Genomic DNA, 18,338 nt, shown 5'->3' on the forward strand with positions numbered 1-18,338 from the left:
TTACAAAGGAATCGGTGGTGAAATGAAGCGACCAAACGCTCAATATTTTACTTACTTGATCTGAAACTTCATTAAAAATAAAGTTCAACTATGCATTCCTAATATTTGAATCCAAAAGAAGGTTATGCAGTGACTGTGTTCTTCCACCACCAGGCACTGCGCAATATTTTGCAATCTTCAACGGCATTGCAAAACGATTTATTGCTTGGTTGCTCGATCCGATTTAGCGCCACTCATGTTATTGCGCAAATGTGTGGGTGGGGCTACAGAATTAGGCGTTTATATTCTTCTTTGAAGGTGGTGTTTAACCTATCTATTACAATATTGATAGGTACATTCCAGGATCTGGTGTTCACTGGGCCTGGGTGTCAATAAAAGCTTGTCGATTTTTTACAAGCAAACTGGCCTATTCCGATACCGATTTCTGACTTTCTTTTTTTTTTTTAAATAACAAACAAGAAAGAAGGAAAGTATGCATAAACAAGATGTTTATTTGGTATTTAATAGGCCAAATAGGATTTTGGCTATTGAAAACAATAACCGTAACCATCTGAAATTAACGGCAGTAACTGCACAGTAAGTAGTCTACATTCAATACAAACATAGATGGTACAGACATCAGCATTTAGCTTTTGTTTTTGAATTGGGTTGAAACTACAGAGAACTGGCCTTAAATTAAAAGATTAACTGTAACCATGTGAAATTAAAGGCAACAACTGCATAGTTCTACAATCCAAACAAGATAATCAACACACATTCAATAAGAGGTTTCTTAATCAGCATTCAGTATTTGTTTTAGTTTTTAAATTGGTTTTTAAATAAAAAAAGGTCTTTACCAGTGAGACAAATTAAAAGTATGCTATATAAATAAATTATTCCAAAATGTTAAAATCAAATAATGTTGGTGCGAATAAAACAAAGTTTTAAACAAAGTGTTTAATTTATCCAATAAAAAAAATGGGTAATGATTCACATATATTTTTTTACTTGAATAATTTTTTACTTGAAAAATATAGATGTGAATTTTTTTTTTTTTAAACCCTAAAAAATTTTAACTGGATGAATGAAACACTTTTTTTCAGAGTGCGGGGATGCACTTCCGGAAAAATCGGCAGAAAAAAAAACCCAAAAACCGCCGGATTGCTGATCACGCATTTTCAGCAAAAACCGTCTGGTTCCGAATTATGGCCGGGCAACTGGTGCATCCCTACTGTCTTTACACATTACACAAATGACACAACCATTATTATGATTATGTGGGAGAATTTATCAAGTCACATTCAAGAGGAAAGTAATTTTCAAAACCATAATGGTCTAAATGAGATATTGGCAGCAATCCTAACATTATAAAATATTCAACAGGAAATAAAGAGAAATAAATTCATATCTATCCATATCAATAAACAAATAACAGAAATTTGTTTTGGTGTGCAAATGACATCAAAAGACATCAGCAGCTCACCCAAAGAAGCCCCTGAGCACCACATTTTTAATTCAAGTCATGCTTTGGACACCTGTTCATAAAAATGTTAAAGCATTTCTCTCACCAAAAACAAACAAGTAAACATGACCTTTAATTTCTACTGATTGCCCCAGAGAGGCTAATGAACTTCTCAGTAAACACTTGCAATTCATACAGGGTAATTTTATTTTGTCACAGTTGAGAGGATCGTCCCATTTACAACATCAAAAGAAGACAAACATTCAATCACAGGTAGAGTGAGGTTCGATTACGCTAGATAGATCAAACGGTAACAACTAATATACATTTTTTTAAAGTGCAAACGTCTTCCAAAAACATCAAACTGGGGTAATAAGCCAAACGAGTTGTTAAAAGTAAAATACCTGTCTCTGTGACAAGAACTGCTCAAACATCCTAACTGATGTAATCCATAAAGGAAGACTTTAATCCAGGAAAAATGTTCTAATGAGCTCAGGCTTGTCTGGGTGGGCAATAGGGAGGCCCTCAGGAATAGAAGCAATGAAAGAAGCAGGCGGAGAAGAAGTGGAGGTTACCAGTCCAAATAACAAGCAGTCTAAACTCTGAAAGGCACAGACAGGCCAATACATCAGCATGCTAGCCATCTAATGCTGGAACAGATCTCTGCCAAACTAGATTTTAGTCTGGGATCAGACACTTTGGCAACCATAATAAGAGCAATATGAAGCAGCCTCTACTGACATAAAGAAAATATTTACTTTCTACAAGAAAAACAAGATGAGCAAGAAAAAAAAATGAGTGTCTGCATTTGATGACACTGGAAGTCAATATGACAGCCACATAAAAGATGCAGTACCCCGCTCACTGTGCTACTGAAAAAAATTTTTTACTCTGTGATAGTGCTAAACACAAACAAACAACTGTCTATGTGAATATGAACTCTGAAATGTACTTCAATTATAGGAATACACAAGATTTATGGACAAAATCAGTGATATAATTCCACTGTATCTGTAAATAATGAATATTTAGACAGCTGTTGTTGAATAATTGCAGGGCTCTTGTTCAAAAATCTTGTTCAAGAGAAAAAATATTGATTTAATTTATAATATCGGCCATGTATTTGTTATCAGATTTAACATGAAAATAATTATTGGCTCTTCAGAGAGAATTTCAATATCGTTGCAATGCCAGATTAATTATATCAGCAGCAGACAAGGCAATTTAACTAAATCAAGCTGGTGGCAAGTGAATGAACCACAGCCTCATATTACAAATTACTACTACAAACAAGTAACACAAAGGTTACGCAGAGGTTTCCTTTTGTTCATACACAGTTCTTTTATTATTATTTTATATCTTTGCTCACAAAACAGTCATTATACTTTTAAAGGTGCACCAAAGTAATGTGGATATAATCGAAGCTATGACCTGAAACTGTTATTTAAAAAGATGTGACGCAAATTCCACAGGAGGGATGGTAAGTGGGGACGAGTGGGGTTGGGGGGATGAGAAAGATTCAGATGGGAGACAGAGATAAAAGGAAGGGCACTCCCTTTAGTTTTGGACCCCAGCAGAGTAGCTAAACTAATCAAAATTAGGTAATGTAACAAAGTGTGAAGGTCCTTGCACATCGAGTTCCAGATTTTCATATGCGTTTTTTCTGGGTGGGGGGTTTGGGTGGTTTGTATTCGTTATCCTTTCCAATCAAAATGCTTGCTACAGATGCAAAAAAAACAGAGAATCTACCTGATATTTTTTTTTTTTTTAATTTCAGACGAAAAGATCAAACTCAATGTGCAATTGCCTTGAGGTTTAAAAGTGACATCACCTCTATTGCTACTTTTCTTAAAGAAGAGGAGGAAGAAAACAGGTCAGACAGTCACGTAACACAAAGGTAAACACAAAGCTCTACAAAAGCAAGGCAAATCAACATGCACATCACGACGACAAGATGATAATCGACTCTCACGATGGGTATCATATTGTCTCTGATTTGGTGGGTGAAATGCAGTCATTTCTTGCCCAGTGAACAAAACCTCTCTTTTCTCCAGCCCCACCACATCCTGCGTAATCTGAACCCTCTCTCTGGACGTTGCCACCGGATGTGACTGTAACCGGAAGGTTCTGTTCTCTCTGCCCACGACTCTCCCTGGGCTGCTCCAGTGCCATGTGCATCCACGATGGCACCCCAGCAGGAGCAGAGGCATATTGCACGTGGGCACTGTGCCACGACAGTGCTGGGTGGAGAGGATTAGTCCTGATGACAGGGCATTAAATGTGTAGAAGTTCTTAGAGCGGCTAAGCTGATGCGCTCTCATCCCACAGTTGGACTTCGGTTCAGAGCCAAGAGAAGGTTCACAGGTCTTAAGTGGCTGCCACTCATTAGAGGCCAAGCGTCACAATAGCTTAGCTCCTCTTCGTCTGCCTGTTTCCCTCTCCAGAGGGTCCTTTCCAGAGGCCAGCACTTTTTTGGTCTTCTGATAGTGCTGCTGATACTTTCCACATGCTAGATGCCCTTTTTTGATGAGAAACCATCTTAGAAGATTTTCTTACATTCCTTACTTGTTCCTCACTGGTTCTCAAGCCAACTAAACTTGCATGTCATTTCATAATGAGAAGGACTATGCCAAGCAGGATGGAGTGTGTGCTCCAAAATTTTGCTATGTTGAGGGAAATCTTTCTGAAAATCAAGGGTTACTGTCCTCCATATATGGTAGGACTTGTAGAAGACCAGAAATCATGTCCCGAAAGGATGATAAAACCAAATGAAAAGAACCTGAGGAGGTTTCTATAAAATTGTTACCTCAAAAGCCACTGTATACCATTAACATTTTAAATAATATTGCCCATATGCGGATTATTCGTGTCAGATTATGTCAGCAAAGTCAAATGTGACTAACAGAGTTCTTTAGATATTAACTTTTCACATATCTGGCCTGAATGAACCTGTTCTTTTGATATCTGTTCATGGAAGGTATTGTCAGATCTCATAGATCCCCTTTCTAATTAGTTTTTGTGTTTGGCTCAAACTCTGTTATCTGTTGTGCCTTTATTGTTAAGCCTATTTTTTCTGTTATTAAGACTGTGGTGCTGAGGTTGCTACAGTTAAATAAATTGTCAGTACTTAGCCCATATTTTCTTCAAATCTCCTTCTGACAGTTTAAAAGCAGAGCAGTTCCTTGTGCACTCTCCTTTTTTAAACCACCTACATCATTAAATTGTCCTCTTGCCATCTACCTCATTTTTAGCAGACTGGTTAATCTAACTTTCCACCAAATGCTTGAAATTTAATCCAACCCACATTCTCCCTATGAATGCACACAAGGAAAGACGACAGATATAAATATGGCCCAAAGCTAGGGCTGCACAATTAATCAAATTTCTAATCACGATTAAGATTACAGATGCCACAATTACATAATAGCTCAAAGCAGCAGTTAATCGTTCAAAGTCCAATTATTTGATTCTGCATGTTTTTAAAATTAGGGATGCACTATCGGCTCCTATACTGCCATTTTCTCCTGGATCTGATATCGGTGAGAAGAGACTGATCCAAATCTGATATTGTGCGTATACTATTTTGTGTCATTATTAAGCCCCATGAAAGGCACAAAAACATTATAAAGCACTATAACGCTTTTCTGCACTATATTCCAAGTCTTTTGAAGCCTTTCGATAGTTTAACGTAAGGTACAGATTAATATTAAAGTCATAAAATTTAAGTTCAAATAAATTCTTCTCTCCGCTGTGGCTGTCTGTTATCCTCCATTCAACATTCAAACTGCGTGTCATTAAACAATGGAAAAACCCTTAAGATAACATGTAGAAAAAAATTATATCATAATAATATAATACATAAGTGGACTTTGAACAATTAATTGCCACTTTGAACTATTATGTAATTATAATTGCGATTAGAAATTTGATGGTGCAGCCCTACATTCAGTTCTACCAGAAAGACTCGGGAGATAAAATGTACGAAGCATACATTTATTGACAACTCAGCAAGCATTATTATAAATTTCTTTGGCGGAAGGCCCTGTCCATAGTTCGTAATCCGAGGGTAGCGGACCAGCATTTCCTGCCTGAAGATGAAGGCAGGGGCGCAGCCGACCTGGCAGAACTTAGGCTAAAGCTTTCATTTTTGACAATCAAGACGAAATTCTTTCCAAGATGATTCAATGTTCTTAAACTGTTAAAAGAAAGACTGTCACACAGATATACAGTAATACATCACACTTCAATATATCTTCCCTTTTTTTCCCGCTTATTTTACTTTTTTATTTAAAGATGAAACCAATCCAATGTATAGTTGACCTTTGATGCTTAATACTATAGCCCTACCCAGAGTGCAGAACATCCAGTAAAAATAAGGTGGGCTCCCACACATTGATTTATTTGTGGTGGCTCGCCACAATATCAACACTGACTTTTCCAAAAGTCACTGACAGTTTCAATTCGTTGCATAAATATGAGCCCTGCACATTTCAAAATCAAAATATGGCACAAGTGTTTAATATGAATGTATCTTTGAAGGAAACCGACTATCTTCAGAAAAGTTTCGATGGCATTTTTATTTCATCTAGTAAAGTAGCACTGCTTTGTGTTCAGCCGTTACCGGGAAAACCACTGTTTCTGCCGTGCCAAAAGAGCCTCCTTCTGACAGAGAATGAATAAGCATTTTCAACATTTTTTTTGTTGTTGCTCACTCATTTTTTCTTTTTTCTGCAGCAACTCAGCATTTTTTATATTCTTTATCCTAGCTGAAACACTTTTGTTTCATTCTATAAAAATAATCAACCTGTTATAGTTTAAACTTAAAGATATGAATATTAATAAGGTTTGAGAGTCATATGTTTATGTGACGGTGATTTCACATTTCTTGTTTGTATCAATACAAATAAAAGGTGAACATACATTAGACTGAGGTCATAGACTTGGCAAATTAATCCGATGTGGGCGTTCTTGGCAGTTTTCCTGAGCCTTTTTTAAAATAATGTTCATATCTATATGATCAAAATTAAGAAATATACAATGATATAAATTTTGGCCATATCGTCCAGCCCTACTCTAGCCTCAGTGTCTGCTTGGCACACATGACACACAAATGCCCTTGTATTTGGGGAAGGCTGTCAACCAGTGGTACAGACCATACTGATGAACGCAACATGAAAACACCATCACAATGGCCTCTTCTCTGCAGTGTTGGTTACATTAATCTAAAGCTCTATAATCTTCAGCTGCTTTTGTCTTCAGTAACCCCACAGTTACATCAGTAAAGTTCACATCCCTTTAGCAACACTAAAGCAGAAATGTGTCCTTTATAACTTATACTACTCTGGATATTTAGCATCATCATGATTATTTGTTTATTCAGCTATGGCCTTTTTTAACCCTGTGAACTCTTAAAAAACACTTTACACACTATTTGCATAGATCATACAAGGAAAAGATTTAGATGATCAGTTATCATCTAACTGATGATCAGCAAATATAATAAGCCTGGGACAAGGATAAATAAAAAATAAAAAGAAATATTTACATGAAGATTTAGAAGTAGGGATGTGCACGGAGAGTCGAACATTCGAATATTCGTTCTGCTCTAATTATTCGATAAATAAAAATGATATTCGAATTTCGCAAAAAAAAAAAAAGTTCACAATAAAACCTAATTTGGTCACTTTCTGTGATTCTCCACGGCATATTTGAAGGTGTATGCAAGCAAAAATTAATTAATGAATGATTAAGGGGCATTCACATATCACGCCTAATAAGGCGTGGAAAAGGCTATGCGCGCCGCTTTCTCCTTCTTTCCAAAGCGCTCGGGCAGAAGCGCTCCTGAGGCGACGCGTTCTCTCCATGAAGACGGAAATTTCAGCAAAGGATAAATGGATTTGCAGCACAAAAAAATCGCTTTCAGTAGCTCTGCTACTAAATTTATTTCAAAATGGCAATCTATATACAGCTATGATCAGCTGTTCCTTCATCTTGGCTGAGCTTTCAACGTTGTTACAGGAAAGGATGAAGCTGAATGTTTAGTTCTTGTCACATGACCTGCGGTGCGCTTGTAGCATTCTGAAAGTTGAGATGTTTTTAACTCGATGCTGTGCAGACGCGCCTGGAAAAAACGGGACCGTGTCGCACCGCGTGCGCATCGCGACCTTGTCGCTTCCATTATGAGCGCGCATACCGCGCGCCTACATTGGAAATAACGAACTTGAGCATGCAAAAGACGCGATATGTGAACGCCCCCTAAAAGAACTGCTGTCTTCTACAGTACTTCAAATATGCCGTGGAGAATCACAGAAAATTATCCAAGAACATTGTTGCAGCATCTCTCAAGCAACGAATAAACACCGCTAACTTGGAGAATGCAGTGAAAACTCCTCTTCTCGCGTCTGCCCTAGACCCTCGGCACAAACATCTCAGGTTTCTCGATGAAAACATGAGAGAAGTAAGAAAAAAAAACTTTTTTGAACATTATCAGAACATTTCCCTTGATGCGAGTGGTGCGGATGCAGTCGCCACGATGAAGAAGATGCAATGCCCACTCGTCGGAAAAGGCTGAGCCAGTTCTCCAGCGATGATTACAGAGAGTCCAGCCGAGACGAGTGGGAACAGTTCTTGCTGGAGCCATGTATTCCACCAGATGAGGATCCCATTCAGTGGTAAACGAAAACACGAAGCGCTTCACAAAACTGATTCGCTTAGCACACCGTTATTTGTGAGTCCCGTCAAGCTCTGTGCAGTCAGAGCGCGTTTTCTCCACGGCCGGCCTTATTGTTAACAGACTAAGGAGCCGACTTTCCCCCAATCATGTTTACATGCCCGTATTTCTTAACAAGAACATTTGAAACAATAGAAAAAAAGCAAAAAAGATTTGCTGACAGTTTAAAAGTTAAGTGTAAGCTACATTCTGTACAATAGCCTAATTGCTGCAGGCTGCTTTACGTTTTTTCTTTGTTCACTTTTTTTTTTGCTTTTAATCTGTACTTTTGTTTGTTTGCACGCATTGTTAAAGGTTTTCAGCTACAAAACACGATGTGTAATGTTCAAGCTTATTGTAAGCTTGTTCAAAATGACGAAAACAAATGTTGCTGAAAAATAACGTCTGACTCATTAAACTTCATTTAAATAAACGAATATTCGAATATTCGTTTTTTGTGAGCTCAAATATTCGAATGTGATATTTGTGGAAAACGCCCATCCCTATTTAGAAGTAGCAGAAAGTAAAGGTATATAAAAAAAATAAAAAAATAATAAAAGACAAAAAGTGCCTGTAGTTGAAGAAATACCATAATATCATTACAATGATTCTCTTTGGAGAAATCTATGTAACATATAGCCTAGAAGTAAGTAAAATGCAGGTAATTTTATTATATTATTTCATTATTGCAGATTTGTACTGAGTTTAGAGTTTGCGTTTTACAAGCATTTTTATGCAGATTGAGGAATATAGTACCTAGGTTTAATTTTTTTATTTTGTTTCCTTAAAGAATTGGGGGGAAACATTAAAAGAACTTCTGGAAGTTCTTGATTTCTTTCTTTCCTAACATACCAGGACAAAGATGACATCATTGCACATTAAGAGCATACATACACTTTCTATACACATTAATTCAATTTTGACTGCAATCACAACACAGGTCAAATGCCTTAAACCATCAGCTTCAACTAGAAAGTCAGCCGCTGATCTGAAGCAATATTCTAGTTCACTTCATTTCAAACCAGACCACAATGTACAAACACATAATGCCTGATATAAACTGACAACCTCTGAATGACAAGTGCACATACATTGTTCAGAAATCTAAAATTTTACTCGGGATATTGCATCATATTACATGGAAATAAAGCCAAACAAATCAACCATATCCCACAATGCCGTATTTTCACTTCAAAAACTAACTATTCAACAAAACGACTAGAACCACATTCAGAGCTAAATCTGACAAGACACAAACATTTAACGGCTGGTGCTTTCAATGTCTATTTCAGCATTGTCATTCATATCCACACCTCTTTGCTTTCAAAAAAGCCACTTGTCACTCCAAAAAAAACATTTGCAGAGGGATAAAGCAGTATATTCAATTCATAAATTTCCCTTTAAGAGGGCTGTGTCAGTGGTTTATCACTGGGGACTTTTGGCATAGCTGAAATTGATGTAAAGGTGACATGTGAGTTATGTATGTGGCTATTGCAGGCGTTTTGATATTACCGAGTGAGGCAGGCAGGCTCACTAAAAACCAAACTAAAACCAAAGCACTCAACGCTCTCTTTACCAGCCCGCACAAGATAATGTCATTCATTTGAGGGGAGAGATAACGAAAAAAAGAAAAAGAAAAATCCCCAAAAAGCTTGACATGCACACACAAGGTTATACTGTCTCCTGTTTTCTGATGACACCTGTCACATAATAAATGTGTGACAGCCATGCGTGCTTCAATGGGATCAATTGTAATAAAACTGCATCGCCTTCACTGAGCTATGAGTTTATGAATCTCCTTCGAGAAACTCAGTCATTTAAAATCCCTCTAGCTTACGGCAGTGAAACAATGTTTAGTTTCAATCTCCCCGCAGCCTCCGCATGGAGGGAGCAGTGCCACATGACAGACTGAACACAAACAACAAATAAAATGTGAAAATCAAGCAAGACACCGTCTCATTTCCATTAAATGATAAAGTAGCTGCACTGAAAAGAAATGAACTTATTTAAAACGGCTGGCCTATGGGTCAAGGACAGCTGGAGCAAACAGTCTTTGATTTTTCTTCCCACAGTCATACAAATAAAAACATTTTACATTTTCATTTTCAATACCAAAATCTAAGAGGCTTGTTATCTTTTCTTATTTGTTTGATACATTTTGCCTGAAAAGCCTCCAGGCTGTGATAAACATACTTAAAACACATTTTCATATGTAGATTATTAGGTATATGGCTATGTTGGATAGCAAGGCTGCTATGCAGTGGCACAGAGGGGTCTGAAATAGCATGTCAGAGTCTACTGAAAGTCAATAAACAACGGAACCGAGCGAAACAACTTGCATGATTCTAAGCCTAAAATATTTTTGTTTCCTGGAATTGTTAATATAAAATCACACAGTGTTCTTCTGACCCCAGGAAAAACTTTCAAGGAGTCCTAAAAATGTTCCATTTGTCGCCAATAAGCTATACTACAGACATACTGAGCTGAGCTCAGAGGAAATAAAGGAAGACAGAGATGAAGAGACGTTCAAAGAAAACAGAGCATTTATATTATAGATAGAAAAAAAAGAGATTTTTGGATTAATCATTTTTTAAATGACGTCGATTCGATATCGATTCTCAAAGGCCACGAATCAAAATTTTCCGGTATTTATTGTAGCACACATTTAAAACAAGATCTGATTAACGAGAATATTATCATTACTCTTCTCCAATAGATGTCACCCTTATTTACTTTGCACGATGTTCCAACAGAAAGCCTGTCATTCATCCAGTGCTGCTTATCATGGTGGAGATACTGTTGATGAGAACCAAAAACAAAGGCATATGCGTGTTTCGCAATGCTTAGGTGAAATGCAATAGGAATACTGTAAATATGCAGAAGCAATTGATATCACACATAAAGCGCCATGATTTCCTCAATCAATGAATGAATGTACAAATGTACACACACACTAATGCGCGGATGACGCTTGTGGTGTTTTCAGCTTCTGCCATCTATCTATGATGATATGAATACACGAATATCATCTCCAGGTGCTCTGAGATTCACTTCATTAGCATTTTACCGTTACATTTGAGAAACTACCGTCATATAACATACACAGCAGCTGCAAGTTCCTCATGGCAACTGTCAAAATAAGTTTAGTTAATGTTAAGAAACGTCAGAATATATTACTATTTAGCAGTCTTAATACTCAAATGCTACTACTGCTAATACATATTAATAAATCTATATTTCTAATGGAATAATCTTTTTTTTTTACAGTAAACCTATGTTGTGCAGCACTCTGTTTGCCCAAAAACAAAAGGGTTTAATTTTCATTTGATTAGGATAAATTAATGTTTTTATACCCTTATATCTGATTACCAGAAAAAATAAGAACATTTTATATGGCCCAATTATTGTTTAAAGAAGGAACCTATACAAAAAAAAGAATAGGTTTAAAATACAGGCCTGTGGTTCTTAATTTCTTTTAATTAATTCACCATTTGTAAACTGATGTGTACTGTTTTTTTTTAAATATCAATAGCATTTGTATTAAAACTATATTCACTGAATGTAATAAAAAAATAATAATAGAGAATCTAGAATCGAATCGAGAGCTTGCGAATCGAAATCGAATCAAATCGGCACATCTGAATCTGTGAATCGATACCCAACACTAATGGGCAGGATTACTTTCATCACCCAAGTTAAAAATAAATAAATCAATAAATACATAAATAATCACATCCTGTCTTTAAACATCTGTGAATAAAAGTGATGCTGGAACAGATGGCTGGAACAGTTTTAACTTACAAACTGCTGTGCAATTCACCACCAAAAAATGCAACAGAATATGAGCTAAAATATTGAATAACAGAACATAAATGTTTTTGAGTAGATCATAAACTATTGCAAATGTATTATCTGCCTAAACATAAAAATGAGAGCTTTGTATACAGAAAGCTATATGAACCTGTTGTTTCCTAAAACTCTCAATCTATGTCCAGTGAGTGAAAATCCTTTGCAAGCACAGCACGGAAAATAGGCAGCTTCCTCCTGCCACAAAAATAAGGCAATCACACAGTTGCTGTTTCCTGACTGCAGAATCCCTAGAGAGGTTTCTATTAACACATTGTGTCCATTTCACAGCTTAAAATAAACAAGGTTTTATCTCTATGAAGTCAGCAGGAGTTAAAAAAAGACAGCAGCAGATGGTGGAGAGAGGTTATCTTACCTCATTGGTGTTCCACCTGTGTCTCTCTTTTGGCAATGTAGAGCATTTTGGTAGACATTCAAGCAGCTTTTTGGGCAGGTATATTTTCAAATGTCCATGTTCATCTGCGGAAAAAAAAAGGAAAGTAAGAGGCAATAAGATGTTTGTGTCATTAATCACTACCCATGATGGATTGATGTAAGCATGCTAATATATAGGGATCAGTGTATGAATACATAACCAGTATATGATTTAATTTTAGATTATCCTTTGCAGATCTTCTACATTCTTCATGCACAGCACATAACAAGGATCATTAATTAATGGCCACCAATTATTCTGATTGCAAAGAGAGACTAATGAGCAACTTGCAGAATTAAGGTAAAAAATGTGAATTAATGAGCGCTACGAGAGACAAATGGTAAAAGAAATAGTGACAAATTGTGATGAGAATCATCAGAATTCAGGTGTTTCAGTAATGGACACTCACTCCCATGGGCTTAAGGGGAACTGATGCTAAGCTTTATTAAGACTTTAACTACCCAATAAAGTACACAGCCACCCTGATCCTGACTGCTTGAAAGAACAGTAAAAAGCACAAATGCTGGCTAAAGATAAAAGAAAAAGGAAATACAATTTGTTCAGGGGCAATTAAGACAGGTATGTATATCAAGCTTTCTTTCATTCTTACCCTGTCTCTCGTTCATTCCTAGGAGCTTGGCAGGCCAGTCAAATCACTGCTATTTAACTTTCATGGTTAAATGAAAGTTCATTTTCAGTGAAGAATTTCTAAATTACAATGAAATTGTCTACACCTGTAAATTGACTCCAATTATAATCACCTTTTTACAACCAACTGCTGATTATACATTAACTGTCACCTACACCGACATGACATTCACATTCAATTCCAGTAAAACCCCTGCAGGAGTAAGGATGAATGGATGAATGGGAAGAAAAAAAGCTTTGACCAGAATGAATATTCCTGAATAAAGTGAATATATGCAATCTGCAAGACTTTTGGGGGGTAAAATAATCTTACTAAATGCGGTGTGTTTGTGTTTATATATATATATATATATATATATATATATATATATACAATCATTAAAATACATTTCAAATAAATGTCTACTGTGAAGCAAACAAATGTGCATAAGACATCTATTTTTAATTTTCTGAGATATTATTATATTAATGTTATGATTATTTAAAAAAGTCATTTGTTTATGAGCTCAACCTACATTTCAACACCAGCACAATGACGGATGTCTAATCCATAACAACCATGCTAACAGGGAGTCAAAAATGTGAGATAATATGCCTGAGTCACTGTCAAAAACACCCCCACTATTTCCCTAAGGCTGTAATTGTGACAAACAATCATCTATCATTTGTGATTGAGATGCTATACCAAATCCTATAAATGTTGTTATGACCATGCTTGCAAATCCATTTGATTTTCTCTGTCTCTAAGCTAATGCACTTATATGTCACCATGTTTTCTGCTTCCACTCGGGTCACTGATGAAAAATCAAGACATATGCTACAGCCAATTGTGCATCTCAAGGTCTGGTGGTTTGTGATATACTGTAGGACAATTATGAAAAATTTTAATAACCCTCATATAAGAACTTATTTCTCCACATCAGCGAGAAAGATATTTGCTTCTCTCAAACGACAGTGGCATCAGCTAAACTGGTCCAGTTGTGAATCTTTCATTGTTCCCCGGTTGTCATACAATCAACTCTGATATTGCAGGATTTTTTCATCTGATTGTACTGAAAAATATGGCCTTAAACGACATTATCACTTTACAGATTTCTAGTTTTCTTTCTTTTTGTCTTCTACACCCAAAATAATATTTTCATTAAATGAAAACTGTAAAAAGCATCACTTCTGTACGGAGCCCCACACATGACAAGCAATAAAAAAATTAATAAATTGTGCACACAATTTACTAATTTGTTCCCTCAATGTACTAAATCATGACTGCATGTCATGTGCGGGGCTCCGTAATTCTGCAAAGCCAGAACAGATTTTTGCTTTACATGCCATAATTCACATTACAATCGTAGGGCAGTGTGATAGGAAGAGGTTAAATATGAGAGTCATACCTTAGCTGAGTGAGGGATAACATGCATTCAGCCAGTCATTATCTCAAAGCTAACTCTGACAGGGTAATCAAGCCCCTGACACAAAGTGGAGGTCTCTTGTATCACCCTGAATGGATAATGACCGACTGTATATTTTCCCACTCATTACACAGCTACTAACCAATTAAATAAATACAGAGACATAAAATAATGCTTTGAAAAAATATTTTATTAATTGGTTATTGTGAATTGTGTATGTAATAGTTTATCCATTATTATATGACAATCTGATAGCTTAATTTCTATTTTTATCTATTTTATTTTTTCATCATCAATTTCACAGAATAGTTTGTTTCAATTTAGAGGGACTGACTTTTAGCTGTCCTTCTTGTATAGCTATGCCACCTTTGAAAATGTCTTATAGTGACTGTGCTCAACAAAGTCTTATACTTTATTCAAGGGATGTGATTCTCAAGTGTGCGCTTCTTGTTTCTAAATCCTTTTCAATTTGTCTAGAACCCCATGAAAGCTCAGACTTCTGTTTGTGAATATAAACCAAAGACCTGTGTCTCAAGCACAAGCTGACCAGAAATCAAAGATGTACACTTCAAATGGCAAACCCCCATGTCCCCAGTGCTTCTTGAAGGCAAAGTCACCCTGCCAGTCCATTCTTCTATTACACCTCTATTTTTAATTTGCTCAGATGTTTGGATGTCTAAAGCTTCAAAAGACAATATTGGAGAATATGGACTTAAAGAATGATTGTGAAATCTTTAAAGAATGAGAAAATGTGGAGGAGGAAAAAACAGCTCATTGAGAAGTAACCCAAGCCTGGAGCAAGGTCCTAACAAAGAGTTTATAGCTTCCTGATAAGAAACAACAGTATGACTGTCTGTGCTCTTTCGTTTGGGGCATGGAGATAATTCTGGATATTGGAGTATGTGCTGCACAGCCTATCGAGGGCTTCGCGCCCTTCTTGCCACTTCCCGCCGAAACGGGTGTGGCCCAACCTATAAAAGGAGCTCGAAAAGGCTGACTCACCTGATTTATTTCATCGCCGAAGCGAACCAGAGTGAATCGTGCGCACGGCAGAGAACGCAGTACTCGTTCGCTCTTCTAGAGAGAACCGAGGTTACGTTTAGTAACCGAGTACGTTCTCTTACGAGAGCTCTCTCGTACTGCGTCTTAGCTAAGACGCTACGGGAACCCAATGTAAAACGCTGTGCGCGCAGGGATCACACACCAATAAACCTGAAGCAACGCCCAGGATTTACAGTGCACAGTCACCTGAGGGACTCACAGAGAGTCCAGGACAGAAAAGGGAAAAAGCCCTCCATCCTATATTTAGCAGCATCCGTAGATGCGGCAATATGACATCACACAGCCGAGGCAAGGCCCGACCAATGTGGCAATGCGGGTCTTACGCAATACTGCCCATATAACAGTCGGCAGCGCATAGCGCTCGTGAATTTAGAATTCCCCTCAGGGCCCTGATTCGACTATGCCGACAACAGCCTTGCTTGCAAGGCGGGGACCTCCAGGTTATAGAACCTGATAAATGTAGACGGCGAGGCCCAACCTGCCGCCATACATATATCCTGCAAGGAGATCCCAGTAGACCACGCCCACGATGAGGTGACGCCTCTTGTGGAGTGTGCTCTGACGCCCAACGGGCACTGAAGGCCCCTGGAAGCGTAAGCTAACGCTATGGCGTCAACTATCCATCTGGATAGAGTCTGTCTCGAAACAGCCATTCCCTTGGAACGTCCACCGAACGAGACAAACAGCTGCTCCGTCTGCCGAAAGGCAGCAGAGCGAGACACATAAGCTCTTAAAACCCTGACAGGGCAAAGAAGACTCGAGTATCCATCCTCCCCTGACACTGGCAGGGCAGACAGGGCAATAACCTGAGCCCGAAACGGTGTGTTGAGGGATTTCGGCACATAACCGTGCCTAGGTTTGAGTATGACCCTTGAGTCATTGAGCCCAAACTCCAAGCACAACTGGCTCACCGAGAGCGCGTGCAAATCACCCACACGCTTCACAGAAGCGAGAGCCAACAAGAATACTGTCTTGAACGACAGATGCTGAAGGCTAACCGATTGGATAGGCTCAAAAGGGGGACCCTTCAAGGCCTCCAAAACCGCCGTGAGGTCCCATATAGGGACTGACGGAGGTCTGGGAGGATTCAGCCTCCTAGCTCCTCTGAGGAACCGGATGACTAAATCGTTCCTTCCTATTGACTGACCGGACGCCGTTTCAGAAAACGCCGCGATGGCAGCCACATAAACTTTGAGCGTGGATGGGGCTCTGCCCTTATCCAACAGCTCCTGAAGGAAGGAGAGGACCTCCGTCACCTCACAACTAAGGGGTGAATAACCTCGAGCTGTGCACCAGCTGGAGAACACCGACCACTTCGAGGCATACAGACGTCGTGTCGACGGAGCTCTAGCCTAAGTGATGGTATTTAGCACTCCCACTGCGAGATCAGCGGGTAACCGTTGAGCGCCCACACATGGAGGGACCACAACTCCGGTTGAGGGTGCCAAATCGAGCCCCTGGCCTGCGAGAGGAGGTCCCTCCTCAACGGTACCGGCCACGGGGCGACATCTGGCAACTGCATCAGATCTGGGAACCATGGTTGGTTCTTCCAAAGAGGTGCTACAAGCAGTATTGAACATCTCGTTTCTCTCACCCGTTCTATCACCTGCGGAAGGAGGGAGACGGGAGGGAACGCATAAAGCGGGCAGCACGGCCATCTCCGTGACAGCGCGCTTTCGTTCTTGGAAAAGAACGCGGGGCAGTGAGCGTTTTCGTGGGACGCAAAGAGGTCCTCCTCCGCCATGCCAAATCTCTCCCACAACAGCCGGACTGTTTGCGGGTGTAGAGACCATTCGCCCGTAGGAACATTGCCTCTGGACAGCCTGTCTGGACCCAGATTCTGCAGTCCAGGCACATGCACTGCTCTCAGCGAGCGCACGTTGCGCTGATCCCAAACTAGGAGGCGTGCCGTCAGCCTGCACAGGTTTCGGGACCCGAGACCGCCCTGGCGATTTATGTAGGACACCACGGACATGTTGTCCGCACGGACTACGACGTGGTGATCCTTGATATGGGGACAAAAGCGCGTCAGCGCGTTCTCCACTGCCAGCATTTCCAGGCAGTTGATATGATGGAGCTTTTCCCATTCTGACCATAGGACAAAGGACGGTCTGCCTTCGAGCAGCGCTCCCCATCCCGAAGTGATGGCGTCCGTCGACACCATTTTCACACTCGGGGAAGTCCCCAGGCTTACACCTGATCGGTACCAGCCGTTCGCTGTCCAAGGTGCTAAAGCCGCAACACAGCTCTGATCGACCTTGAAATGCAGCCGGCCAGACGCCCACGCTCTGCGCGGCACCCGAGCCTTCAGCCAGAACTGCAGGGGGCGCATGCGGAGCTTGGGTGAGAGCTTGGCCACAGCGGAACTCGTACACCTGCGCTTCGATGAAGCAGCCATCGTTAGTAGTGCCGACGCAGCGTCACACAGCAGGCTTTAGATGGCAACACTGCTTTTGCCGCCGTCCAGCAGAGGGCGGACAAAGGTGCGTCGCTATCGCCTGTTCCACCGGTGGAAGTGAGTGGTAGTTCCTGTTTTTAGCATCATCAGTGTGGAGAATGCTAGTGAGACAGACGAACGAGTTCGCGCTGAATATGGAGCGTTCCAAGCCTTCGCCACCTCTTCGTGAAGCTCAGGAAGAAATGAGGCGGGCTTTGAGAAGTACGCTCATCCGAAAGGGAAATACCATCCAGCCGGGAACGAGAGGGGGGGCGCTGGTGCAAACCACTCGCGGCCGAGACTCATCGCGGCCAACACGAGCATTCGCCATTCTTCTCGATGTCAGCTCATCT

The 18,338-nt window shown here is 39.5% G+C and overlaps 1 protein-coding gene across 10 annotated transcripts in view; it reads right to left on the reverse strand.

Moving 5' to 3' along the window:
• The window catches only part of LOC132129100 (calmodulin-binding transcription activator 1-like), a 397,316-nt gene that overhangs the window by 352,107 nt on the left and 26,871 nt on the right, over positions 1-18,338 (reverse strand). For all 10 annotated transcript variants that reach the window (XM_059540552.1, XM_059540556.1, XM_059540553.1 and 7 more), the window contains one exon: positions 12,373-12,476. In XM_059540552.1, the coding sequence (XP_059396535.1) occupies positions 12,373-12,476 (104 nt within the window). The remainder of the gene's footprint in view (positions 1-12,372; positions 12,477-18,338) is intronic.

This window comes from Carassius carassius, chromosome 46 (genome assembly GCF_963082965.1).
Source record: "Carassius carassius chromosome 46, fCarCar2.1, whole genome shotgun sequence".
NCBI classification, from domain to species: domain Eukaryota; kingdom Metazoa; phylum Chordata; class Actinopteri; order Cypriniformes; family Cyprinidae; genus Carassius; species Carassius carassius.